General features: G+C 39.8%; 1 protein-coding gene across 3 annotated transcripts; it reads right to left on the reverse strand.

Moving 5' to 3' along the window:
- Positions 1–1,715: 1,715 nt before the first annotated feature.
- TRAF6 (TNF receptor associated factor 6) lies at positions 1,716–26,054 on the reverse strand. 3 transcript variants are annotated; one of them, XM_075030939.1, is made up of 8 exons: positions 25,970–26,054; positions 17,502–17,828; positions 11,795–11,945; positions 11,026–11,184; positions 10,063–10,134; positions 8,627–8,704; positions 6,884–7,768; positions 1,716–2,262 (listed from the first exon to the last, which is right to left on the reverse strand). In XM_075030939.1, the coding sequence occupies exons 2-7, from the start codon at positions 17,795–17,797 to the stop codon at positions 6,887–6,889; spliced, it is 1,638 nt and encodes a 545-aa protein (XP_074887040.1). In that variant the 5' UTR covers positions 17,798–17,828; positions 25,970–26,054; the 3' UTR covers positions 1,716–2,262; positions 6,884–6,886. The 3 variants fall into 3 exon arrangements, with proteins under 3 accessions (XP_074887040.1, XP_074887038.1, XP_074887039.1); XM_075030937.1 differs by lacking the exon at positions 1,716–2,262 and having other exon boundaries at positions 4,678–7,768; XM_075030938.1 differs by lacking the exons at positions 1,716–2,262; positions 25,970–26,054 and adding an exon at positions 22,310–25,900 and having other exon boundaries at positions 4,678–7,768.
- Positions 26,055–26,864: the final 810 nt, after the last annotated feature.

A 26,864-nucleotide genomic window follows, 5' to 3' on the forward strand; every position in this document is an offset into this window, starting at 1 on the left:
CACTCTGTACCTGCTTTTTTTTTTTTAAAGGTCCAGGTGCCATAGCTGAAGCAAAACAAAAAAAAGCAGATCACCAAGTTAAATTTTAAATATTGATTCACTTTCTGAATTTTACCTAGAAGGATGAGGACAGGCACCTGCCAATATAAAGGACTTTGGCATGAAGAAACCCAAGCGTTAGCCCAATGAGCAAGTAACCAACACTGGTCTGCAGCAGAGGAGTCAGGGCTCTGCAGAAAACAATCTTCTTTGCAGATCGGGTGAGATAAGGTAAGGTTTGTCTTGTTGCTTCCCCCCTGCCACCCCCAGCTTGTTACTCATCAGCTGAATTTCATGGAAATCAGGTTCTGTCTGGGAGGGGTAAGAAACTGAAAACTCACATTATTGGACAGTTCATTACCGGGTTTTTAGCAAGCTATTGCTTCTGCTTTTAATAAGCTGAGAGAATGCAGGAGGTTTGGTTTTGTGTTGTTTTTGTTTGTTTGTTTGTTTGTTTTAACAAAACTGTCACTACCCAGCTCCTAAAACACTGCTCTGTTACATGTTGGCCGCTTCATTGTTGAGTGGGGTAAGTCTCCTGGACAAAAGCCACGAGAAAACAGACATCTAGAATCTATCAGCTAGGATCTTCAGGACAGGGAGTAGGCTGCAGCTAATAGGGAAACTGTATTTCAGAGTCTCCTCTTCTCACACTATTTCAGAAATTTTACTATTCTATCTGAGAGGAAAAAAACCCCAACCAAACCCAGCCTTTCAGAGCTGTGAAACCCGAGTGCTTGTTTCAGTGGAATGAAGGGGTTCAAAGAATGTGATCGCCATAAAGCCTAGACAGTGAAGCTGGGCTCCAGGCTTTGAGCGGAAGGAGTATCTTTATGATGCTGTATCTGTCTTTATCTGCTCCTCCTCCATCATAAAATAGCAAGGTAAATTCATTTTTACAATGTCACTTCTTTTTTTTTTGAAATCGGAAAACTGCAGTCTTTTAGAGGGGATGAGAAGTGGCGATAGTAACAGTTCTGCTTGGAAAAAATACAAGTGAGGGTGGACGCAAGCTATGACTACTGCTACAGAATCTCTTTCTGCTTCCTTGCAGGCAAGAGGAAATGAAAAAAGAATAGGAGAAACAAGGACAGTTCTGTCTGTGGGTTGTTTGTTTCTTTCAATTGTTTGCAAACTGGAAAAGACTGCCAAAGTAGCACAAACTCTTCACAGGTTCTGAGCCCTGACAAGTTAAAGTAACTGTTAAATGTCTGCCTCTGTGCTCAGACACATGTATTTTTATCAAGGAGGTTAGGTTTAATTGGAAAAAAATAAAACCAGTAAAGGAAAAAGACAGGAAGGCCCTAGATCGTGAAATTTTGTATTCCAGGTCACTAAGCCTCTCAGATCCTGTAAGCATGGTAGTGGCACCAGGGTCTGCTCAGTCCAGCATGGTCAAGGCAGCCCTTCCAGATGGAGTGGGCAAAGGCTCAGTGGTGGAAAAATGATGAGGGTGAGACAGCGGTGACAGTGAAGTGTGTTTCCTTTGGTCATTTTTCCTGCTAGCATAACAATTTCCTCTTTGAGTGACATGAGGTTTGGGGTTGTGTGGGGTTTTTTGCTTGGTTTTTTTTTTTTTTTTTTTTGAGCCAAAATGCACACCAGGCAGAATTCATCAGCCATCTTACTCATTTAATCCAGACAGGCCTGGTTTCCCTACTCACCATTTTTGGTCCATTAACCTCCCGTTCTATTGCCTTGTAGTTATTGCTCAAGTTAATAGCATACTCAACCCTCATCAAGGGCTAATTTAGGCACTTCTGTGGATTTCTCTAAACCCTGTCTTGGAAGAGGCGAAATAGTCACAGCATCTAAATGCAGCACAGAGGAGGTGTGTGTACTCGCCCAGGATAGCGTAGTAAGGAATTGCACAAGGAGTTTTCTCTTTCCAGATGCAACAGCCTTAGTGCAGGGCTAGTGCTTTCTTTGGGGTAAGGCAGCAGAGCAACTGCTTTGGCACTAAATAAGGATTTTGGCTAAAACAAACACATTCTTCCTGTGAAGTCACTGCAATGAACTGGTATTTGTCCAATAAAATATTTAGTCAGACTATTCTGGTCCATATCTAGTTTAGCAGTACAAAGCCAAGTTTTTTCAGAAACGTACAGGTACATGAGACGTTTGTATTTACATAGGTGTGAACATACTTTTATATTGCTGGCATCTTCCATTTCTGCATGTTGCCGTTCCATTCATAGGTGCAGCTGCATTGGCCTAATGTTCCTGTTTAGAAAAAGGCCATTATTACTTCATTTCATCGAAAGAAGACTGAATGCACTTAAAAATACAGAGCATTAAAAATGGATTAACACAGTAGATGCTGGTATCTGAGCACGCTTTCCTATCCATTACTCATGGAAGCTATTACAACCAACTTGGATGAAAGATAAAGTCATAATGAACTTGACATTAACTGCAGTGCATTAGATATTATGTCTAATAAATTCCACCACGTTTCCTTAGAAGAATGTGAAGGTCTTGAACATTACACACTCTATAGGGCACAGAGTCAGAGATCAAGATTTCCCTTCCTGCAGATGCTGTTAAAAAAACAGATCCAGAATGCCTCTGTGGTTGAGATAAATTAGCAGATTGCCATGAAGCAAACGCTTACTTCTCTTATTGACAGAGGACCTCCCTTTGGTTTCTGAGTATCTTACAACTAAGCTTCAACCCTGTTGTTTTTGTGACAAATACGAGCAAGCAGGATGTGGCCAGAGAGGTGATAGTGTGCAGTATTTTTCAGAGCTGCATCTTAAATTACAGGATGATCATGAGAACGTTTAGTTTATCATCAATTACACTAGCTATGTCTTCTAGTAATGAAAAAAGCTATCGCTACCCTTTATAAATGACAGAAGATTTTTTGCCTTCTTGGTGCTATATGACACATAGTGTCCCTCATTAAAAACCAGCCAACTCTGAGACCCACAAGACAGAGAAACTACCCCAGAGGTCCTGGACTAGTTAATCTTTCTGAATATCCCCCCACAGGAATAAAGATGCAACATACAGTGCACAGTTTAATTAGTTTATTTTTTTAAATCCTGTCAGAAATATAGCTGTGCATTAATTACAAAATATATTAAACAATCTATCGATACTTCCAAGGGAACAGGAGTACTTTCATTCTGTTCAAATGCAAACCAATACAAACCTTTCACTGACCCCAGAATAACCTTTTGGATCCATCATCAATATATTTGATGCGAAAGCATCTCTAAATAAGAACAGAAAGGCCACCCTGATTTTATTTCATTAGCAAGTTTAATCCCTTGATAGCAAACATGACCAGGCATATCATGAGACCACTTAAAAAACAAGTCTATACATCTCACATTGTCTGAGCTCCCACATACACATTACATACCAACATTTTTAGTAAAATAATTTTTCCCTGCCCTGCAGGGGAAAACATTCAGAGGCAAAAAGAAAACACATTTGCAATATATTATAATAGGAAAATTTGTGCCATAGCAGCTTTGCAAAATACACACAATAAGAGTGGCTGACTTAAAACGCATTCAAGAAAACAGAAATTTGGAAGATAAAAGCAGCTAGGCCACTTTCTAAACCACCTTGAGATCCAGTAATGCTGCAAAGCATCAAGAATTACAGAACTAAAGAACCCCATTCCTGAAGAAATGACACAGGAAACTGGTTAAATCCCCGTATTTCCTCGTAGTTGTTTTTGAGACAACTTTCAACACTGCATACCCTTCTGCTTCCATTTAAGTAGTTCTAGCAATTATACCTCAATCCACCATGGTAAAACAATTTCTCAAAAGAAAAGATCAGATTTGGAGGAAGGGGAAAAGAGAAGAGAGGCTGTTTCAGTGAAAATATATTTTCACATAGAAACTGAATCTCTTCATGCTAACCTTAGAAAAGTTTGAATAAAAGATAAAGGTAATACTCATGAAGGCTATACATCGAGATGGTAACAATGTAGACTCATAAGTTCTTCCATTAGCTGAAGATGATCTTATTTGTAAGAGAAAGCTCTGGAACTGCAGTTAAGAAGAAGAAGAGTAGCTTGGAAGGTGGGGGAAGAAAGAGGAAAATGGAACAAGTAGATGAATAAACATTTCATTAACATTTATAATTGTTCATGACAGTAAGACTTAACTGATACTTAGCAAATTAGCTCTGAAAGTCTCTCATGTAAAACTCTGGCATTACAGTAATTTGGCATCACTCAGAGTTCTACCTGGTAATATAAAAATACAAAACCAGTAGAATAGCAGCAGTGAATAAAGCATTCATATTACTGTGGCCAATACAGTATTACACATGCAGTAGCTTTCTATTCCCTATAGGTTTGTGCTATTGTACAATATTAACCTGAATCATTTAAACTCCTGAACCTGCCACCAAATTGAATTGCCTCCCAAGGCAGAAGTATATCAGATCTAGCAGATAAGGCTCAAAGCAAAAATTCAGTCCATAATGCAAAGCTTCAAAAGGAAAGAAAGTATTAATGCACTTAGTGGGTCTTGGGTATAAACTATTAGAACACAGACTAAGGACATTTTTCTTAGTATCACTAGGGTTGAGGAAGGAACTGTGGCAGGAAGAAGCTGCCGAACTACAAGTGTTTTTTCTGCCCCCCCCCCCCCCCCCCCCCCCCCCCCCCCCCCGATAAGCAAAAGAGAATGGTAGTCTTTGAGCATCCTGGAAAAAATGGATAATTAACATAGCTTGAAAATTACTGGAGAACTAGTGTACAGTGCCTTCTGTATACAGTGAGTCTAGGCACTGTCACATACATTAAAAGCTCTTGGTTAAGAATGGTTTATCTACTAGGAATGCTCTAACTGAAGACAATCTGAAACAATTCAGCTAACAGAATGAGGCTATTCAGTATAAAGACTACTTAACAGGTTTAAAAAGACAGTTGTAAAGTATGGATCTTTTCCTATTTTGAGTAATATGTGCTCACCTGTCCTCTAAACACACAGAATACACTAAATAAGTCAATGACTTATTTACCATTAGCTGGGAAGTTCATGTTTCAGTAGTGACAATACTCCATTGAACACAACCCCTCTTCAACTAATAGGCTCTATCTGCAAAACAAATTTTACTTATCTGGATATAAGGAACAAACTGGTAGGCTGGGTCCTGGAACTTTTAATCTCATGCAGGCAGGCAGAGTAGCCTCCCAAATCAATACACTATAGTAGGCTTTCATTAGTCTTTTATAAATTAAGCATATGCACTTTCCCCACTGATGATTCCTATGGGATTGCTTTGATGAGGCCAAATAGTTGGAATCTTCAGCATCTTTTAAGTTGCAGTGTCTCAAGTCTTTGGGTTGTTTCAGTAGCTTGGAGAAATAATATACATATGCTGATGTATGGCTTGGCTTAGTTCTTTTTTTGATATCAGACTCTGTACTTAAGTTATGAGGCGAACAAAACTTTTTTCTCCCTCCTTTTAAAGACAAGATTCAGAACTTTATCAGCACCGTGGTTAAGTTAAAATTTTTAGCACCAGTGAACTTGAACTACTCAGCTTTGACTGGTCAAAATTAACATTTATATGGCATACAAACAATCGGTACAGAAAACAATAATACATGCAACATTAGGAAGCTCACAAATTCTTGACATAGTGAATCTAGTGTTTGGTAAATGAGTAACTATGTAAGCCAGATTTTTTTCCTAAGAGCAAACAGGATTGCAATTTTTTCCTCACACTAATTAACAGGCTCTTCTTTCCCTCCAAAGTGTTGAGGGTAGCCCAGCTCCTATTGTCTAACAGGACAGCTGGATGTCAATATAGGTAGCTGTCCACTGAGAATTCATAGGAGATGACATAGGTCACTTAGAACACCAAGAGATCACTCGAACTGTTGCAGGTCACAAGTTCAGCTTTGGTACAAATTCAGGTTTCAACAACAATAAAACAAACTCTGCATCACCCTATCTAGTCAGTACATGCCTTTGCTCATGTATCCACTCACAACCTGAAAAATGCCCAGCACTAGGAGGAGATCCCACCAGCACAAAGGTATCTCATTCAGATGCTGCACTTTCAACTCTCTGGTGATGGTGATTGACATTCTGGGCCCGGAGCACAAAAAGATTTATCAAAATAAAGAGAATTAGGGGACGCCCTTTCAGACCACATTACAAATATTTCTTCAGTGAATTCAGCTCAAGAGTCCTTTAGCCTTCTCCACAACACTACCACATGTCTTTCAGAAATACCAGTATCAACTCTACATCAACATGCAACTTCCTGAAGCTAACTCCACAGGAGGGAAGGGTCAAAGCATACCTCAACCCTTGGTGATGTGAGCAAAGTCTTAACCTGACTTCAGATTTCAAGAGAAGCATAGCCAATTCAAAATTCTAGATAAGTCAATATAGAAACTGTCTCAACTTTCCCAAGCTCTGTGAAAAACAAACAAACAAACAAACCTCATCTTTATTAACTTAGCTATTTCCCTGCTACAGTATCTATTCCAAGGCACTGAGGCAAAAAGATTTACAGGTCTTTTCTGATATGACTTAAGTTTTACCAAACTGAGATGTACAGGTACTTCATTAGGATTTTCCTGTAGGCAGTTAAGTTTTGATTAACAACACTTCGTTTAGTTAGCTTGCTACGGAAGTAGCTTATTACTTTAATGGAGAACAATACCAAATATTTGAACACATGACCTCAAACAGAAAAAAAGTATACCAGCAACAACAAAAGTTCTATTCGGGTGAAGATCAACTATAGTGGCAACTACGATCTTTTACAAATGCAGCCTATATTGATGATGAAGCACGCTTGTAATCTGTGGTGGAAGAACATGACTAGTGGCTCCATTCCTTGGGTTAAGACTTACAGGCTACATAGCTCCATCAGTACTCCGAGCTTGAAATCCTTCTCTGCGGAGACTGTTTAAATCTAGACGCGTTAGAACTTCACAGCGCACCAGAAGGGTATCATCCTTTACGAAGGTTCTTTGTTTCAATGTTTGCAGGTGCATGAAAGTCACATAACCAAAACCTTTTGGGTTGCGGTGAATTGTTGGTCTCTGGAAGGCTAGTAACTCTGGCTTGGCTTCCATTACTTCTTCATGATTCTGCCTTTCAGGGCCTTCTGATTGATCCAAAATAGAAAGTCGTATAGTGCCTTGGAAAGGCCAAGGCAGATGGCTGTCATACTCTCCTTGCATAGTGTGGACAAACAGAGATATAAAATTAGCACAACGCTGAGCATTTGGTAATTGGATATGCAGGCGCAAACACAGCTTGTAGCCAGGCTTTCCAGTATAGAAGCCAGGACTGTGCATCACAACAGGTCTCTCTTCTTCCTGGGCTTTCTGAAGTCCACTGAAGTTCTCAATCTTCCAGATATAAATACCATTACATTGTTGTGCCTCCATTTCAGTAATCTTTCCCTCCAAATTTCGGATAGTACGTTTGAGTTCTGCCATGTGAGTGTTCTGAGTCTCCATTTTAGCAATGAGTTCTCTGATTTGGTGATCTTGTCTTACCAGACGACCTTCCAACTGCTGAATAGTTTCTTTGAAGTTTTCAACTTCTGGATTGCAATCATATGCGGCATGTGACACATGTGAGAAGAGCGCAGGCTCAAAGGGTAGGCCATTGATGAAGGGTACAGGATTTGTAGCAGTAACACTGATATTTTGAAAACTCTTAGCCATCATTCTCATGTGAACCTGAGTGAACTCCTGCATATGTCGTGCCAGTTCATTCCTTTGCATCTAGAATTTAAGAGATGAGGAATTAGGAACATATCAAACATCATCTTTAATCACATCTTAAATGTGACTCTGAAGAAAATGAAACAACTAGTTGCTTCTGTTATGTGAGAAAAACTGTAATGTGAATCAAGGCCAGGTGATGTGACAAAGTAGCACTTTACCAATGGAAGGCTCCAAATTTAAGATCACTGTTATGACAAATGAGAAAAGAAGTTCAAAAGCCAGTGGGAAAATACTGTTCAACTCAAAATAGTGACATGTTGAAAAAGCTTTAATGATAAACATACATTTAGTATTTCTTCTCTGTTCTAAATCAGCATTGTATTCCCTTCATTGATTTGCTAAAATGCTCCATAGTACCAAATACAAAGGTGTATGAAAACTGATGCAGAAATGATGAAGGGAGAAGATCCATGTTTACAAAGAGGTATTAAACAACTAAAATAAGAGTATCTAGATTAAATAATTCTAGAATTTAATCAAATTTAAAGCACCATCAGGTTTTCTTCACTGAACTCTAAGAGCCATAACTGTGTTTGGTCACAACTTTGGAAGAAATGCTAGAAGCTACTTTATTGACATGAAAGCTGAGAAAACAATCATGGATTAATAAAAGCAAGTTCATCAAGCAAATAATTCACAGAGTTTTTTAAATTTGTAAAGACCTTTGAAAGACAATGTGTGAAGATGTAGTGTTTTAGAATTAAGATACCTCAAAACAAAAAAAAAACCCCACAAATCACTGAGGATTTGGGCTGGTGAATGAGACAAGAATAGGAGAACACATTGGAAAAAACAAAACAAAACAACAAAAACATGCAGAAGGTCTGCAATTCATGATTCTGATAAAAGGCTTACCTTTTCGGGACACCCAAAGGCACTGTAAAAACATGGCACTGGGGCAGTAGGACAATCATTGTCATAATGGTTAGGCATCTAAAACAAACCAGATTTGAAATTAATTTTTCCATCAAGAGTATTCTTTTGTAACATCATAAAAAAAACCAGCTGGATGGACTCTGAATAGGTACCTGAAGTCAGATCAGTTTATACCTATATAATTTCTCAAAGAAGTACAGAAGTTTTAAACAAAAATGTTAGCTGATGATAAAAATTCTACATCCTCCTTGTATGTACTTTAACAATTCATTGCCTTTGTTCTTACATTAGGCATCAGAAAGCAGTCGGGTTTTCTTGCTAGAACAAATGCCTTTTGTTTCTAGCCTATCCTTAAGCTAGATCACAGTCCATTTCCTTGCCTTCTGAAGCACTACTTGCATATACTTGTGTCTCTCTTCATTATCCTCTTCTTCAAAAAGCTCAAGTTACTTCAATTTTTCTTATGGTCTGCATTTTCCAGACCCGATTATCTTGCTGTCCTGGATCCTCCCTATCCATTCCCACCTCAAAAGCTGGACAGCTTCAGCTGTGGCCTTATGAGCCCTAAACAGAGCAAAGGATAATTCTGGTTTTCACAGGCAAAATACCTGTTTATACAACCCAGTATTTTTGCCTTGTTTAAGTATCATGATGAAGTAGAACACAAGCTTAATATAGGTCAGCCATTAATTCTAAACCATTACCTAGTTTAGCATTCTCTGTTCCCTATTTTTGCAGTTCATTATTCTACCCAACAACAGATTTTTGCCTTTGTTGTTACTGAACTCAATCCTGTTTTTCAGAGTATTTCTCCAATTTGACAAAATCATTCTCTATTTTAACCCAAGTCATTAACATAGTTGCCATCCCATTCAAACAGGGATAGGCTGCAAATTAAATAACATTTATCATTTTCCTGTCAATGAAGTAAGTTATTACTGAATAGAAGAAATAATAATGGCTATTACAATAGTACAATAGCAGAATTTCAGCTGGCATCTACAGTTTGATAGTAAATTATTTATAGCTATTTATAGCTACTTTCAATTACAAATACTCTCCCTCTCTGCCCAAATCAAAGCCTTGTCTTCTAATGTCAGCCATAACCCCTGGCAGCTGCTTGGTATTTTTTAACCTCCATTCAAGATCAAAAACATGCAGCATGGCCTCTGTCAAGAAGCAGTATAGCTAAACAATGTGATCCTACAGAGGTTTACCAGACTGTGATTGCAAGCTGGAGCAGCATTTAAGAGTATTACACCTGCACTGGATGCAACATTTTCAGAGAGACAGACAGGTAGAGATTTATTAGCTAGTAGATAAACCATTTCTTCAAGTTTAATTTCAGAATAAAGAAGCAATGTAAGTACAAAACATCTGACCCAGATCAAACACAGAGTAAGGTAGTGTCTCACCTGCTCTCTGATGAGCACTGTGTTGCAATATTCACAAAACACATTGGCAAGTGGGCAGGTTTGGTCATGGAGCTTAGTTATCAAATAGAAAAAGAGAGGAAAGAAAGAATCAGTAAAGTTACACAATTTAAAAGAGTGCTAATCACGTCTAGTAAGGCGTACGATTTTTATTTACATTTCAAATTTTGCATTTAGCTGTGAAACAAAGACAATCCCCTTACCCTGAATAGTATGTTTTCTACAATTACTGTTTTTTCCTGGACTGATACAAGAGATTCATAAAGTTGCAGCTATTTTACTTCCTAAAGCTCTTCTGCTCCAAAGGAGTTTATCCAGCTGTTTCTGAAATTCATGTTCAATTGTAGTGGAACTATATTAAAGGTTTCTTTTGTATTGTTGGACTATATGAGGTATTTTTGTTTGACAATTCATAATATGATATCATAAAATTAACAGCCCTTGAGATAAAATACATCCATATACAGATAAAGAAATGGAAGCTCAAAAAGAGAAGGACTATCCTTAGTATCACCTAAGTGAAAAATGCAGAACCAGGAGAAGAATTCAGAAATTATCTTGGTCTTGTGTGTTAGCAGATATCCCCAAAAGATGCATCTCCTGACACATCCTTTCTGCCAGGCTTAAAAACTGTAAATATAAATACTGCTTTGGGTATTACTTTGGCAGTAGATACTGGCCTCTCTGTTGGTAAGGCCAAAAAATCAACAGTTTTTACACAGGTCTTTTCACACCACAGGGTTCCCAAGAAGTTTGTATTTAAGCACAATCCTCTCCCCAGCTTTCACCTGTTCTAGACTAATGTCCTAAGTTTGTAGCTTCTCACCTGTGCAGCACAAAGAGCTCTCTAGACCAAAACCTTTTTTTTTTTTTTTAAACTGATGTTCCATTTACAAGCAAACCCATGTGAATGAAGGTTGAAAAAAACAGATGCCTGCTAAGTACCTCTTTATCTTCATAGGCCATAGATGTGGCACAGTTTGGACAACAGACTTGACGCCTTGGACACTCCTGTGTCATATGCTCTTTCAGATGGTTCTTCTGGAAGGCTCCTTGGCACTGTGGGCATTCCACAGCGGAAAAATCACACTGCAACTGATGGTCCTGAACAAGGACAAAAGAGGGATTTGATAAAACAAACAGGTAATATCGTCTCATCTGTTTTCAAGATAAAGCACAGTATAAGAGGAACAAACTGCAACCTTTCCTTCATGGAAGCAAATCCTTACACACTTACACTGACTTTACCAATGGCCTGTTATTGTCCCATTACTAAGATCAGGACGTCATGTACTCAGAACTTTAAGAATGCTCTCAGGTAAAAATTCAGCTTTGTTTTTATCCTTTTAACTTCGTGTATTATTTTCCAAAACAATTATTTCAACTAATATATCTAGCTGCTTTGAGGGAATATTTAACTGACTTTAGGGAACTTCTGTGAAGTACAGATACAGCTGATCAAAAGACAAACATGAATGATCCTAAAGAGAAAGCTGCATTAGTACAATTTTCATGGACTACGATGTTCACTTGAGAATCACCTAATTACAGTTAGAGACTCATCAAAAACCAAATACGTGTAGCTACAGTCTTGAATGAACAATGCATTGAATCAGCATAAACACGTATCGGATATGACCATCTTTGTTAAGTCATTTTGAATTTTTACTGGTCCATGAAAACAAGGTTCCACATTTTCAAAAGTAATTCTCACCTCTAAATGCCTCAGCTCCATCTTCATACCGCAGCCCTTGTTGGGACACTTAACCATTAATGAAAGGATTTCCCGTTTAGCGAAGTTGTCAGGAAAAAGTTGATTTTCGAGCAGAATTTCATTGTCTACCGGACATTTGTGACCTGCATCTCTACAACACAGAAAAGCAAGGAAAAAGAGACTCCAAGTTTCCTTTACCCTTCATTTAAAATATTTTTACACTAGCAAGACATTAGTGGCCAAATTATAACATATTAAGAAAGTCTTCGAAAAAAATGGCATTTACATGGCAATTACCAGAAAGAATACAATGTACATCAGAGAAACTGACAATACACAAGTTTCACTAGAGGTGGCACGACTGGGATCACAGCACTTTCCTAACTCAATAGTTTTTTATTTGGACAAATGCCATGATAGATACTCTGGAAATAAACTTGAGGAGGATGTAAAGAAACTAAGAACTTACGGTCCTTTTTCTGTAAGTACTTCACATAGCTCAAACATCAAAGAATATTTCACATACTATTTCAAAACAAACCTTCCAAGATTCTTGGACCTTCTCTCCTTTCTTTCTCACTTTATAAACAGCCAAGGGGATCATAGCTGAGAGAAAAAGCAAAAAACGCCTTTTTTTTTTTCAAGATTCACTTAATCTATTTGGCATTACTTTTCATATAACTCATTTTGCTGTTTTTGTTGTACGACCATTTGATCAGCTGGTCATCCTTCAATTTGTCCATTTATACAGCAAAGAAGTGTTAAAAAAACTCCTGGTGCAAAAATTACTAATAACTATGAAAATTACACTGGATTTGGAATTGGGTGTTGTATCTAAAGCCATTTTAACAGCAGACAGACGAAGTCAGTGCTAACTGGCAAAGTCTGGAGTCTGATGGTGGAACATGAGCGCATGCAACTTGCACAAGGGAACTAACAGCCTGTTCCACTTTGTCTCATTCTGTCCACCTACATTTAAACACAAGAATCATTAAAAACGGAGTTAAAAAGGGATCACCTCCACTAAATTTTCCTTTAAAAAAATATCCAGTATCAGCTCATTTCTGAAAGCAGTAGGTCAACATATCTATTCATAATTAAATAATACAGTTAAAGAGGCATGAGGGATCAAAGCTTCTGAGCTGAAGTGCTAATGGAAACAGCAATAAAATGGAAAAATACATGGGGCGGAAAAATGTCAGAGAGCACTTGTGGTGCAAAGATCAAAGGCCAGATCATTGTCACTGCTTGCAAGCATGAGGGGAAGTAGAACCTAGTGGGCTGTAGAGACCAGAAGGGAATTTGTGTTCTTTGCTGGAAAAGGAAATAATTGCTCAGCAAGTCCTTCATCAGCAATGCTGCTAGAGGAAGCGGGGGTAAAGCTGAGACTTCAAGAAGAGACAATGAACTTCCTTTCCTAGGTTTTGCTTGCAAGAGCTAACTCACCACAAGCCTGAGTGTCATAATCCTAAACAAATGGAAAAAAGAAAATACCTAGCGTGCCATTTTGTTTCAGAGCTCCCTAAGCTATGATCAGTGTGTTGATCTTGTGTCACAACCCAGAAACGTTCCCTCGCTTTGCAGGCAACGTACAGGAAATCAGTTTTCACAGGTATAACTTGGTTACAAATACCCTGTTTAATGAAGTATAATGATAGTTCAGTAGGCTTGCTGGTAAGACAGCAACCTTATTTCTACACAGAAAAGCTAATCATATATAATAACAGACAACAACAGATTAAAATAATGATTACCAGATCCCCGGTTTAAGTAACTAGCAGACAAAGACTAAAATGAAAATGAATGGCAATTTTCCAATTATTATAGTAAGGAAAGAGCAATAACTTATTGTAGTATATTAAACAGACTTCAAACACCATTTACAAGTACTGGGACTGCGTTTTAAAGACTGCTTAGATCCATCTACAGACAAAGATGTTGGTATACATTTCCTATGACAGGATTGAGTTTATGCATCTCCGTTCTAATTTATGTTACAGAAGAGGCTTTCCTATGCTGGAATTATTTATCACATTAGGCTGTGCCACACACAACAGTACCTGTGAAACAATAACCATCTGCTACAAAGTACAATGAATATTCCTATAATATCCCTTGAAATTAAAATATAGGTATGAAAAGTAAATCCGGAAGAATTTTGTTTAAAGAAAAAGCCTGCTCCATGATTTTAGCAACGGAGCAGTTTAGCCTGGAAGCTGAAACAGTTACATACACTGTGGCATACACTTCAACTGCAGCCATGCCGGCTGTTTGATGAACTGCTAGCACCCAGATCTCTCCTTGCTGCCCCTTGTCAGCTCATAATTCTGCTTTTCCAATAAACAGAGGGTATGCTATTTGGTGAGTTCTACTACAAGCCCTAAGTCACCTTTGATCTAAGATACAGGAGAAGAAAAACTAGAGTGAAATTTAATTAGCTACTGCATCTGAACTTAGTTCTTCTAAAATTTCTAATCAAGCATGTTGTAGACAGTAACATTTGTAAACTATTATTTGTAGTTCTACTTTGGTAGATAAGCTTCTTCACTACATGACTCATAGCACTTCAAAGCACTTCAGACAGCTTTATTTAAAAAGATGCCAAGACTTTCTGGGAGGCAAACATTTACCACGATCAAATCCATCTGGTCTAATCACGTCCCTCACATTGTAAGATCTAAGACTCCAGTCTTTAAAAGCTTTTTAAAAAATCCTTCTAGTGTCAGCCACAACTTCTGCAACATGGACAACTACAATTGTTTTTGTAGAGTGACAAGAAGCAATTACTCAAAAACTGCTTGTCCATCCTTTATCATTTACAATTCTTAATCTCTGTGTTCACTTGAGCTAGACAGTGAGGAAATGAGGAATGAAGAGAAGCATTTTTTTCCTGATCAAATAAAGGCTGTGATAGTCACTTACTGAAAAAACCCCAGTACTCAGAGAATGTAAAAAAAAAAAATCACTTTCCATTTTCATTTTAGTTCTGTAGAAGCTTCTTGGTCACATCAATCAACATTGTACTGTAGACACTACATACTCCAAATCAATATTGTACTGCAGAGACTACATACTCCAAATCAATAGCTTCATCCATGGATCCCAATTAAGCATGCAATTCAGCCCTTCAGGGATTCAGAGGGGTCTGGCACTTCAAGTTGTCTGCTCTGCTTTCACAAGCATTCACTCAAACTGTACTCCAAAGACAGAGTTCAGTGGGGAATGAGGGAAAACGTTTACTATCTATGAAACACCTGAAATACCAGGGTGATCATCTATAGTCTCCAAGATGAAAAATGCTTTCCACCTGTGTTTAGTATTCACTGGAACAACCAACACTATCTACAGAACTGAAGTAAAATAGAGAAAAGGTGTAAAAGAAGCAAAAGCTTCTGGTCATTGAAACTGTTTGCAGACTCTAAAACTTTGAGCAGAGCAAGTGCTCTGTTAATTTAAAAAGGAAGAGAAACCATTTCCCATGCCTGGGGTTTAAGAAGGAAGTTTCTCTACCTGCTAAGAGATGTTGCGTTCTGAGCATGGGTTCACTGCAGTTCCTCACTCAGTCCTGTGGTAAATTCTAACCAGTGACCGCAACTGTGCAGCTCATCAGCAGAAGGATTAGAAAACAAGATCACCTTAGCTGTTAAGGATCTGAAAGACTGGAAATGAGACACCCATTTTTGGTCATTTTAAGTTTAGTCACTTTCCCCTCAGTTTTCAACCTAGGAATTCTGTTTTCTTTGAAATGATTGGTGAGCAGACATTTCTAAAGCTCAGTATACTTAAGTACTAATTTACCTTCAGGATTTATAGACATCATACTCCCGTGAAAAGTTTTAAAGATTTCTTTTCTTCCTTCCAGAAACACCAAAGGTAAAGAAGAGTATAAAAACTTCTACTGCCAAGAAATACAGCAAGCTCAGAGAGCAAGTAAGGAATTCGAAAATTTAATGGCCTTTATTAGTACAAACATCTATTTCAAGGCTTACAAGCATGCATGAAATTATGTACATTAACCTCTTGAAAGAATTTAGGTTGAATATGCAAAGCAAAGACCAGAAAGTGAAGCCAACTGCTTGTGCCTAGGCAACTGGATCACAGTGAAAGCTGACAGGTTCAGGTTTGGGGTTTTTTTGCCTTCTTCCATGCACCTGGCTGATGTGAGTACCATTGAGTGATGCAGCTGGGTAAGGCCTGATGTACTTTTCTTGCAGAAGTAGGAACATAGTGAACGAGGCAAGGGACTAAGGGAGGAGGGTGATCTCATGGTATGGTTAGTGGACAACTGAATATGTCTCAGCTTCCTCTGCAGAATCCACAGGTGAGTCACTTTTCATGGGTGAAAACTGGTGGTATTCAGCATTTTCTGGATAATGAATTTGCATCCTTTTCTCAGAAATATTGATGAAACTAATGTTAACAAGAACTGTGCTGCAAACACACACAATAAATTTCTACGCTTGCTAGAAAGGAAAACAGCCTCCTCTTCTGCTATCATAAGTAGGGAAAGCAAAATTAAGTTTGTCTTCTCATACTCGGCTCCAACATTTCCCTCCTTCATCTAAAAGGGATGCCATGAAGAAATACAGTAGCATCAGATACAACAATGACAGAAACTACAGAGAAGCCCACAAACCCCTGTATTCAGAGAACATTCATTGCTGGCACACTATTCATTTAGTGAGCTACATATGATGGACCATGGAGAAAAAGAAATGGAATAGAAATATGGATAAATGCTACGAAAAACCAATCAAGAAAGCACTATCCATTTTGCATGGTAAAAATAAATGCTTGGGAAAAACAACATTGTATGGTAACATTGAAGACAGTTTGATGACCTTTACACAAAGGTGTGCAAAGTAAGGTTGGAAATCAACCAGTTCTATGTGTGGGTCACACAGATTTAAATATTCAGATCCCTACCGAAGTACTGTGACATTTGAGCTAAGTGAGTAATTGATAAGAAAAAATCTGGCTTATGCTGAGAAGGAAAAACCCTACAGCATATCTAGCCTTCTATCAGTGTGTTCCAATACTCACTGACACGTGTGGGACACTGATGACTGTATGCCAGGTTTGAAGGAAGTATGCTCTACCAGTGTACTTTCTGCCCTTCCTTGCTCTTTCAATCATTCATTTTTATGAGCCCAGCCTGTTCTTGCCTTCATATCTCATTCCCATTCCCCCATATGCCACCTAGTTTCCTCTCTCAATGCTTTGTTCGAGACTATTCCCTCATTATATTCTCTCTTCCAGCTCAACAAGGAAGCAGCTGATTTCAAGTGAAGAACTGAAAGCATGAATTGCTGTATGTGCACCAAGGAACCGTGCTGTCTGTAGTTGCCTGTAGTTATCAAGAGAAACAATCATAGGGAAAAGACAGTTTTTATAATCCTCGGCTGAAAAAGGAATTTATTTGGAGGATTTGGCTACTACTTTAAAATTATTACTTAATGTTTGTTCAATCAGATTTTTTATATTCATAACCTTGGTAAATTTCTATAAATGTCAAATTATCTAAAGCTTATGGAACCTCCAAACTCATGACATTTTGGCCATACGTGGTATTTATTAGAAAGCATCTTTAATGAATTATAAATTCCCAGAGTTCTATTAGCACTCACTGGTAATGCACCTTAAGCAGTTCTATTCAGTTTACATTGCCCTTAAACTGCTCTGCCAACTTCCATAAATTTTCCTTTACCTTATTGATTTGACAATGCAGCCTTTGCAGAAACGGTGTCCACACGGTGTCTGCACTGCTTCCCGAAGAGCCATCAAACAGATTGGACATTCATATTTACTTTCCAAGGGCGGATCAAACTCTACATCATATCCTTGTGTTTCCTCTGTGAAAGAACTTGGAGGGTTTCCAGTCCCACTGCTGACGCTTACGCTGTCTTCTTTCGCTCCAACGCTGCAGGCACTGGCCATGGCTGCACAGCAGCCGCTTTCCACGTCTCGAGCTCCACAACTGTTATCACTATATAGCAAGCTCATAGTAGCTAATCAAGTGCTACACAGAAATGCTCTGCAAGATGACAAAAAGATGCGTTACTTTAAAATATTCCAAGACCTTCCTTTCCAATCAAGAACAAATTTTATTTCTGACCAGAAACATTGGAACAGTGGCGCAGATTTGGTTCTACTCAAAATCACTAGTTTTGTTTTTTCCTGGTTTTTGTTATCTATCTTTTTTACTTATCTTGCAATATATAGAAAAGAGCACTGCATCCTGTCAGCCTAGTTCAAACACAAATACACACACCTTTCTGTAATCTCTTTCATCTGACTATCTGATTTCTGTAAAAAGAGGAATACTCTTTCTTCTTGCTATGTTTACTGAAAATGCCTCTCTACTCCGTCAGTATTATTTACTTCTAAAGCATTCAAATATCATTTGTATGAAAAATGCTGTACAAAACCAAGTTTTATTGGATGACAATAGCTCAATTCCGTATTTTCCTTGCAGTTAATAAATGTTATTTAACATTTTCTGTATACAGCAATTTACAGTATAAGTTTCAAATCAGTTTAGGTGCATGCCCACAAATAAAATGCAAATCCAAGTACCCACAAGCAGATGCTGTGCTGCAAATGAAATTCAAATATACAGCACTGCTGATAACATTTTAAAACTGCCAATAGGACTTCAAATTGAGTAAGCAGCTAGACATGAGATAAGGCTAATACTTCTACAGCTCAAGAGCTATCTACAAACTACTAGTACTCAGAGTTCTTGCTCTCCTTTCCCTCTTCCAGTCTAGCCAGTGCGGAGGACAAGGGACACGACTGTAAGAACAGAAGATAAAAGTCACATTTCCCTGAAGAGCGGTGAATGGCGTAGTAAAGTCTGCTTTTAAAATGCTCACAAAGCAGGCTGAACTCCTGGGTATGAAATTAAAAAAAAATGCTGGTATCTCCAAACAGATTGCCAATGTTTCTACATTGAATGAGGGAACTTTAAAGAAAGGTCTAAACAACAAATATAAATTTTTAAAGTCCGAGAAATTTTCCTCTCCTGCAATTTTTTAATGGTTACAGCCATTTTCTTAGAATCCCATTGTGGTTAGTTTTCTATAAATGGCATTTCTTTGAAACACAGAGGTTATCACCAGGTGCAAGGCAGTATGAGTAGGCTGAGGGTTAAAGAGTCAGGCATGCACAATGAGCCCACTAAGCCCAGATTTGATCTTCTTTTGCACAGCTGTATAGGCAGAAGTCTCTTCCAATGTTCACGTACTGCATTCACTGTAATACCATTACACCATTCAAAACATATTAGGGATGGAAATCTAAGGATTAAACAAAAGCTGAACTGTAACGATTGTTGATCTGCATCACTACTGCGGACTCTGAGGGCAGCAAGGGGCGCAGAAGAATAGGGTTACCTTGACCACAAGCTCATAAAACTGAACTTTTTCCTGCCTCTCTCAGAATTTAACATCACAAGTCATTTTAACAAAATGTTCATGGGTAGGAGGAGGACATACAGGTAGTTTTATTCAGGTTCTTATTTTATGACACCTGAAGATTACATCAACGGAAATACTAATCACACAAAGCCTCAACTAGCTTTTACTGGAAACATATCTTGAACACATGCAACAGTACAGAAATGTGGTTTAGGCCATCTACATGGTAATTAGCAATACTGCCTAAGCTAACAGTGTACGAGCTGGTTTTTTTCCAGTTATGCAGACAAAAAAAAAAACCAGGCAGATCTACCAAACAAAACCAAACAGGCAAAGTTACCATACTGAGGTCAGTTACAGCTAGAATCAAAACAGAACTTTTATTCTGTTGTATAAATATGTGACTTTCCATTTTGTTGAGGTACGCAGAGGTATGAGAAGTATCTGGGGAGTAGACTTCCTGACGTTTCCAAAATACCATTAAGGTACGGAGTCTCAAAGCACAGTTTGACAGCTAAGAATTGTACTGAACTGGTCAGCAATGCTCACTTTATGCAGAAATAACTCTATAGCAGAGCTGTCTGGAACCATATCCAAGGAGTGGTGTTTACTTCTGTTCCTGTTCTCTGCCACCATGTATTATCCCTATACATTATCTACCACAACAGGCTTTATCAAGGCTCCTAAATGCAACAGCAGTAAACACTAAACACCAAGTAAATTCTCAGCGGTTGCTTCAGGCATAGTCCAACAAGGATCAATTTAAACCCATGGAACTGAGCAATTCCCCCAATGACTTGGAATGGAAGCAGAAGAATCAATGCTTAGAAAGATGGTCTGTGACAGAAAGATTTTTTTAGATTGCCATTGGTAGGTCTCTTTTCTCTGGAGCAAAAAAACTTGTTTCCATTATTAGACTAACATAACTTCTACTTAACAGCTGCTGCAGAGGATGATTAGTCCACAGGCCACCTTTCACAAAAAAAATCACAGGAACTAAGTTGGGCCAATGGAGTGGGAATGTTGGTATACAGGATATTAGAATCTACAGACCAGCCTAGGACTGAAAAATTCACATTATTCTAAGCCACAAGGGTATATTTAGTGAGACTAAGAAAGGGAAGAGGAACGTGTATATCCCTTTAGCAACGTCACAAAGGAATTCAGGAAGTCGCAAGGAGGAAAATATAATAGCTCTACCCAAATTCAGCTGTCACGTTAATTGCAAAGAAGCGCGCAACTCTTCCCTTGGGGTGTTGCTAGGAAAAAACCATACTATTTGAAATAGTGTTCTTATAAGGAAGAAGACAGGATCTGACAGTATAATCTCGATAGTTGAACACTTTGTAGATTTAATTTCTGTGCAAGTGGTGTTCTCTTTGCCCATTTAAATTGTTTCTACAGACACAGCAGGTATGTACATTCAGTTTACAGAAAGAAAAATCCTGTACCAGAGTCATTTTAATGAGTGAGTCACTGCAACCAGTCAACATCCCAGCCTCACACAAACACCGCCTTATTCAGTGATACACTCCACTCCCACACGGAGCTTTTTGTCTGCATATGACCAAGGGGTTCATTAAAAAAAGAAGTGCAAGTATCATTGGCTCCTCTTTTTAAATAGGGAAATTCAGACACAAAGATGCAACTTAAACGAGGTGATTAAGAGCCAGATTTTTAATTTTGTTCATGTTTTATACAAGATGCGATTTCTCCTACAACTCTTATCCATTTCATCTTATCTGTGAGGAAAATCCTGCGTCCTCCACACGTATTTAGAGGTGTGGGACAAGGCACAACTTTCCAAATCAAAAGCCACGCTGCTGTTACTCAGACCACTAATTGAGGCGTGATTACTCCATCACAGTTTAAAACAATTCCTCTACAAGTTGTAACTACTACAGTAGGAATTAGTTCTGTTTCTTGTGGCACTTATTGTATCCTCCAGAATAGGAACATAGATTCAATCTTCTTGATTGGAGCAGTGCTAGAGGAAAACCAATTAGAGAAGAGCATACTGTGAATGTTGATGACAGGTCTTTCCCTTGATGAAGGTGGAGCAGACAATTTGTGGGCCTACTGTAGTAGGTTTTTTTGCATGTTCCTCCCCTGGGGAATTTAAAAGATTTTGAGACTAGAAGAGGATGTATTTTAAAACCCAAACCAGTATATATCCCCAAATTCACATCAAATTGCTACCCTTTCTTTTTGATTACAAAATAGACTACCAGTGAAGTAAAACCTAACAAACATCCCCCCCAAAACCACAACAGTTTTTCTTTACCCTATTGATAATAGTTGTTATTCTTCCTCTGTGCTGAACAAAACTGAGTCAAATACAACTACAACAATATGCAAATATTAATTTATAATAACTTGTCTACACCACAGCCTTTAGAATTTATCAATTTTTTTGATGTCGGTAGTTTAATACATTAAACACTTTGGTAGCCTGCTCTATGACTTTTTTTGTTTGGACAACATCCAGCTTTCAGATTGAGGAAAAATGGAAATTAAACTGGATCATTACATGGTAATTCTTGGTTTTGCTAGTGTGAAGTTTATCAGGCAGAGAAAGTCTTAAAACTGTTTGGTAAAGCACCTGAAACACCCTTTTCTAGAGCTAGGAAGTCCTATCAGACTTGCACAGTAGATAGATAACGGGTTTTAGCTTGCACACACAAGGTACCCAAAGTCCTTGGGCCAGAAAATGTTGATCTCTCTCTCCAAGGCAACAGCTATATTGTTTGACAACAGAAAGGAAGGTGCTTTCCAGGCCAAATGGTAATGGACGGAATTTATTTGATCTTTATTTGTGCTGCAGAAACCTGGAATGCCCTAAGGATCAAACCTTCACACCCCAGAAGAGACGCAGTTAAGACCACAGGGAGTCCCCATAATACCCTTCCCACTTTAAACCCTAACAAAACCTTTCTCCACTAAGTAACCTGTGCTAGGTTGCTATTTACGCTGTTGCATTACAAAGGGATTAGGTTGATCCATGATAGCACAGTCAGACCAAACGAGCAAACTCCTGCAAGAATCATGTACCTTATGATTGACAAAAACAATTTCAAAACAATTAAAAACCACTCACATTTTAAATTAACGCACACAACAAAAGTCAGTACTCTGATTTATAGAGTCCCATAATATAATGGGGTTTCGGTAGGACTTCTATAGATTTTCATGCTCCAAAGAGCCATGGGATTAATCCAGAAACTTCTCTAAATCAAAAAATATTACTGGTACCAGAAGAAATCTTCAGATTGCCTGGAAAATTACACCATAATTAGAGTTAATAGGGAGGAAATAAAAGTAGGCATTGTATCCTATATACGCTGAAATATGAAATGATACCCCTGAGCATTTGGCAAAGGTGAAGGAACACTGAACAAAGAGGCTTATCAGTTACCATGAAATAGAAAGTTTTGAGTATTAATCAGTAAGTACTGAATATAATTAATTTCCACATGCCCTTTCATAGAAAATTCACACTAAGTAGCTATATAAGTAAGGAAATCAATACAGAATACTATTCCAAATCCCTTTTCTTACTTGAAGTTCACAAACATAATTAATCTGCTTGCAGCCTGGCCAGCACACAGCCAGCAGTGGAAATGCCTTCAACGCCTCATGGACAGAAAAACTGGTCAAACTTTTTGCTTTTCTTTTTCTGCCTCACTGAGAACAGTTTTGTACATACAGATTTCTGGGGCATGAGACTGACAGACCAGTGGAGTGACTTTGGATAATTTGTTTGTGAAGCAATACTTGCAACACTTATTCCCAGGCATTTTAATCAATGGTCTACTGACAAGTGATAAGCACTATGTGTTTACATTATGAGGTTTGTAACTATTATCACTCTGGTCTCATCCAGGCAGAACATATAAAATGATGCAAGTTCCTTTTAATTAATACCTACGAAACACTTTCATTTCAAAGCTATCAAATGGCTAGACAAGCCAAAGCAATAGGAGATTCGGGCAGAACTCGTAACTGCAAAAACCAGATTCTGGTTTCTTGAAAAAGCCTGCAAGCATGTTGCAAACATTTGTCGAGATATCAACTGTTTTTTTTCTAATAGCAGTAACTGTTAAGACTTCCAAGTCTTTTGGTTAACCACTATACTTATCATTTTAACTTGTGAACCGAAAGACTTAAAATAAGAATTTTTGTTTGAGGCAAATACAATCGAACAACAACATTAAAAGCTCATTAGACACTATCGAGAGCTCCTGCCGCTGGAGCAGAGCAGCCTTTGGGGGTTTCTGAAGCTTTCCAGGTGATTTCTCTTCGCTCGGAGAGAATGCTGTCAGGCTTTAATCACGTATGTATTTTTATGCTTAAGTGTTACTTAAGAGACTAGATGGTGGCATACTCCCAGTTATGTTCATATTTTATCCTACTTAAGTATGGCAAAACGAATTTAATTTTAGTGAGCAGTGGAAGTGCACTATACTGTATTTAACACCAAAATATTCCATGGGTTTTTCCATAATCAAAAAAACAACCCAAACCAAAATCCCCCAAACCTTTCTTCAATTTACTAACTTCTAGAGACATTTCACTGGGAATTGTTCAGATTAACAAATACAAGGAAAGTGTCATTAGTGAAAAGAACAATACTATTTAATTCTTTACTTTGGCAGAGACTCTGCTCTCTTTGGCCTCTGCTCTCTCTTTGGCCTCTGCTCTCCCTTTGCACACGGAGAACACTTTGAGATGTGCATTGTGCCTTTCTATATCCCTCAGTAGATCTGCAGAGAATTTAAGATGCTGCCATAATGGAGACAAAGTAAACATCAGGTCAGAAAGTACTTCGACAAGAGGCAGCAAGAAGCATGGCTATGAACAAACGTCATTTCCGCAAGGCACAGTCTCCAGGCTAGATTTAATTACCATCTACCTCAACAAGCATTAGGCTTGAATCTGGCATTAGTAAAACGATTTGAGACCCTGGGAAAAGAAAGAGTGAATTAAGCACACATTCTGAAACAACTAAAACACTTCTCCTCATCACTCTACCTTACTTTTACTTTAATTTTCTTTTTGACATGCTTTATACCCAGAATCTTTTACTGTTAGTTTTCACAGTCTGGATCTAAAACTTTTTAATTTTTGTTTAGCTAATTTGTGCTACTGAGATAGAAAAGTTACTCTTCCTGACATATTAAACTCATGAAAGTTCAACAAGTGAAGAAAAAGCATGTTCACCTCAGACTTTTTTTCATTCTGAAGGTCTATCAGCATATCTATTGCGTGCATCGTCCTTTTAAATACAGTAGCACATTTTTTGAATAGAAAGCAGTATTGCAGTGAGGCAATACTACAAAGCTTAAAAAGCCATTTATGTCTTGACAACTTCTCATTCAATGGAGCCTGATTGAGCTCCACAAATCTTTAGCTGCTGGGGAAAACTGAAGGTAACGTGGAACACGCTGAAGAATTACGCTCAAAGCGATACCTGCCATGGGAATGATCCATGTGCTTTTATCAGCATGCTTCTGTGACCTTTTTTCCTTCTGACACTAGTGGGACTAGTTTTATGGCCCTTTCATACTATGGAAAGACAAAGCAGTTGGCTTGCAAGTGTTAATGCAGTTGGTGAACACGGGGTAGAATGCACTGGAGACGTTAAAGAAGCTGCTAGTGCAGCCAGTAACTTTGTGTGTGTCGTCCCCCACCCCCCGCCCTGTTCCTTTTCCGACCTCTCCCTCACCAAAAGCTTCAAATCAATACTTTCTTAATCATTCTGTCAGTGGTATATAAACTACAACAAAACCCACACAGCTCACGGGTAGCTCTGCAACATGCAGAGCTTTTCAGAGGCAAACATGGAGAAATATTTTTGCCTAGCATTAACTACTGGGTATGAGGGATATAATTAGAACACTTTCCTCCCACCTACAGCCGAGATTTCTGTTTAAGTATGAAAAGACTGGGTGTGAGCTATCTAAACCAGATGAAATTGATGGAAAGCACTGTTGAAGTTGTAGCTTATTACTCGTGTTAATAAATTTGCCATAAATATTAAGCACCGCCAGTTTCTGCCAGAAAATAGAGCTACCGAGTTTAGAAACAGTAACCTTTCTTGCAAGTGATCCTTACAGGCCTTTAACATGTTCCTGAGGAACTTATCGAGTACCTCCATCTCACAGCTGGAAAACCAGAGCCGAGCCCGCTTTTTTACAGCGACGTACTCGAGGCTGCGCCGGAGCGAACGCCCGGGAGCTCCCCTCGGGAGCTGCCCGTCGCCAACGCTCCTTCGGCCGGCCGAGGGCACACCCCGGGCGGCGAAGAGGCAAGAGAAAGCCCTTCCAGCCCGCTGCCCGGCCCACCGGGCCGGCCCGCCCGGCTCCGAGCCCCTCGCCGCCGACCGGCAGGGCACGGCCGGGCTCCCCGCCGCCAGCAGGCCGCCGCACGCTTTCCATTTCGGAACAGGGACCGCCTCGCCGCGCCTCCGCCCGAGCCCGCCGGCCCTCCATCACCGGCAACCCCCCCCCCCCACCCCGAGGCCCACACAGCCGGGACGCCCGAGCCCCGCTCCCGGCGAGGAGGCCGCAGGGGCTCGGCTCCCCGCTCCGCCCGGCAGCCAGGGCCGCGCTCCGCTCCCGCAGCACCAGCCCCGGCAACGCCACACGCCTACGGCCACCCGCGCCGGCGGCGCCCCGGCCGTCCCCTCCGCCTTTGAGCAGAGAGCGGCGAACCGGGCCCGCCGGCCGGCAGCGCCCCGCGGCCCGCCCGTACTCACCCGCCGCCGACCCCGCCGGGCGCCACTTCCGCCTTCTCCTCGGGGAGGCGGCGGGGCGGCGGTCGCCTCCACCAAGCTGGGCCGCGCCGAGGCGCCGCGTCGGCTGCGGCGCCCCCTGCCGCCGCGGAGGAGGAGAAGGAGGGAACGGCGGCGGGGCGGGCGGCCTGGGGCGGCCCCGCCGGGGAACGCCGCCGGCCCTCTGGGGAAAAGTAAACCGAACCGCCGCCGGGTTTTGGTGTCGGCCGTGGGGTTTAGCTGGCGAGGCGGTTTTCACTCAGCGCTCCCCGTTCTCGTGTGGAATAACCGTCAGGATTCACCCCGCTCCGCTGGGGGGGGGGGGCTGCTAAAACTGAGGTGGCGTCGAACGCTTTGGGGGCCTTGGGGTGCGGAAGGCTCGGGACTCACCAAAAAAAGCGGTTTCTCAGTGTGAAGCAAATCCCCGATAGAAATGACTTTCCGTCTCCAGCTCAGCTGGTGCCACCGCCGAAGTGGGCGAGCTCCCAGGAGCGCCGCTCCGAACGCCGCTTCCCTACGAAATGTTCTTGGGTTTTTTTGTTAGGACCCGCCGGGAAGCTGAGAGTTAGAGGAGAGAGCGAGCTGGGTCACCAGACAGGGCTCCAAAGTACCACAGTAAAGAAATAGTGATGTTAAGAAGAAATTAAAAAAAAAATTTAAAAACGTTGTGGACCCTTTCCTGGACAACTGGCTGAATTTCAGAGCTATCATCCCTTTTTCTCCTGCCGAGTGAACAATCCGTATGTTACTTTCATTAGCTGTAAGAGGGGGGATTTTATCATTCCATAGCTTTGTAAAACAGGTATCCTTAGATGGAGAGTTTTCTATGGCTGAAAAATACTATTTTTAGTAATCTGTAAGGTAGCCAGAGCACTACTGT

This window comes from Buteo buteo, chromosome 6 (genome assembly GCF_964188355.1).
Source record: "Buteo buteo chromosome 6, bButBut1.hap1.1, whole genome shotgun sequence".
Taxonomy (NCBI): domain Eukaryota; kingdom Metazoa; phylum Chordata; class Aves; order Accipitriformes; family Accipitridae; genus Buteo; species Buteo buteo.

Excerpts from the sequence above, each read along its gene's own strand:
- TRAF6 (XM_075030939.1), bottom strand. The coding sequence starts at position 17,797 with ATGAGCTTGCTATATAGTGATAACAGTTGTGGAGCTCGAGACGTGGAA. Across the intron at positions 10,135-11,025 it reads TGGCCTATGAAGATAAAGAG|CTCCATGACCAAACCTGCCC; the intron begins GTACTTAGCAGG and ends TTGATAACTAAG. Across the intron at positions 7,769-8,626 it reads CCTTTGGGTGTCCCGAAAAG|ATGCAAAGGAATGAACTGGC; the intron begins GTAAGCCTTTTA and ends CTTAAATTCTAG.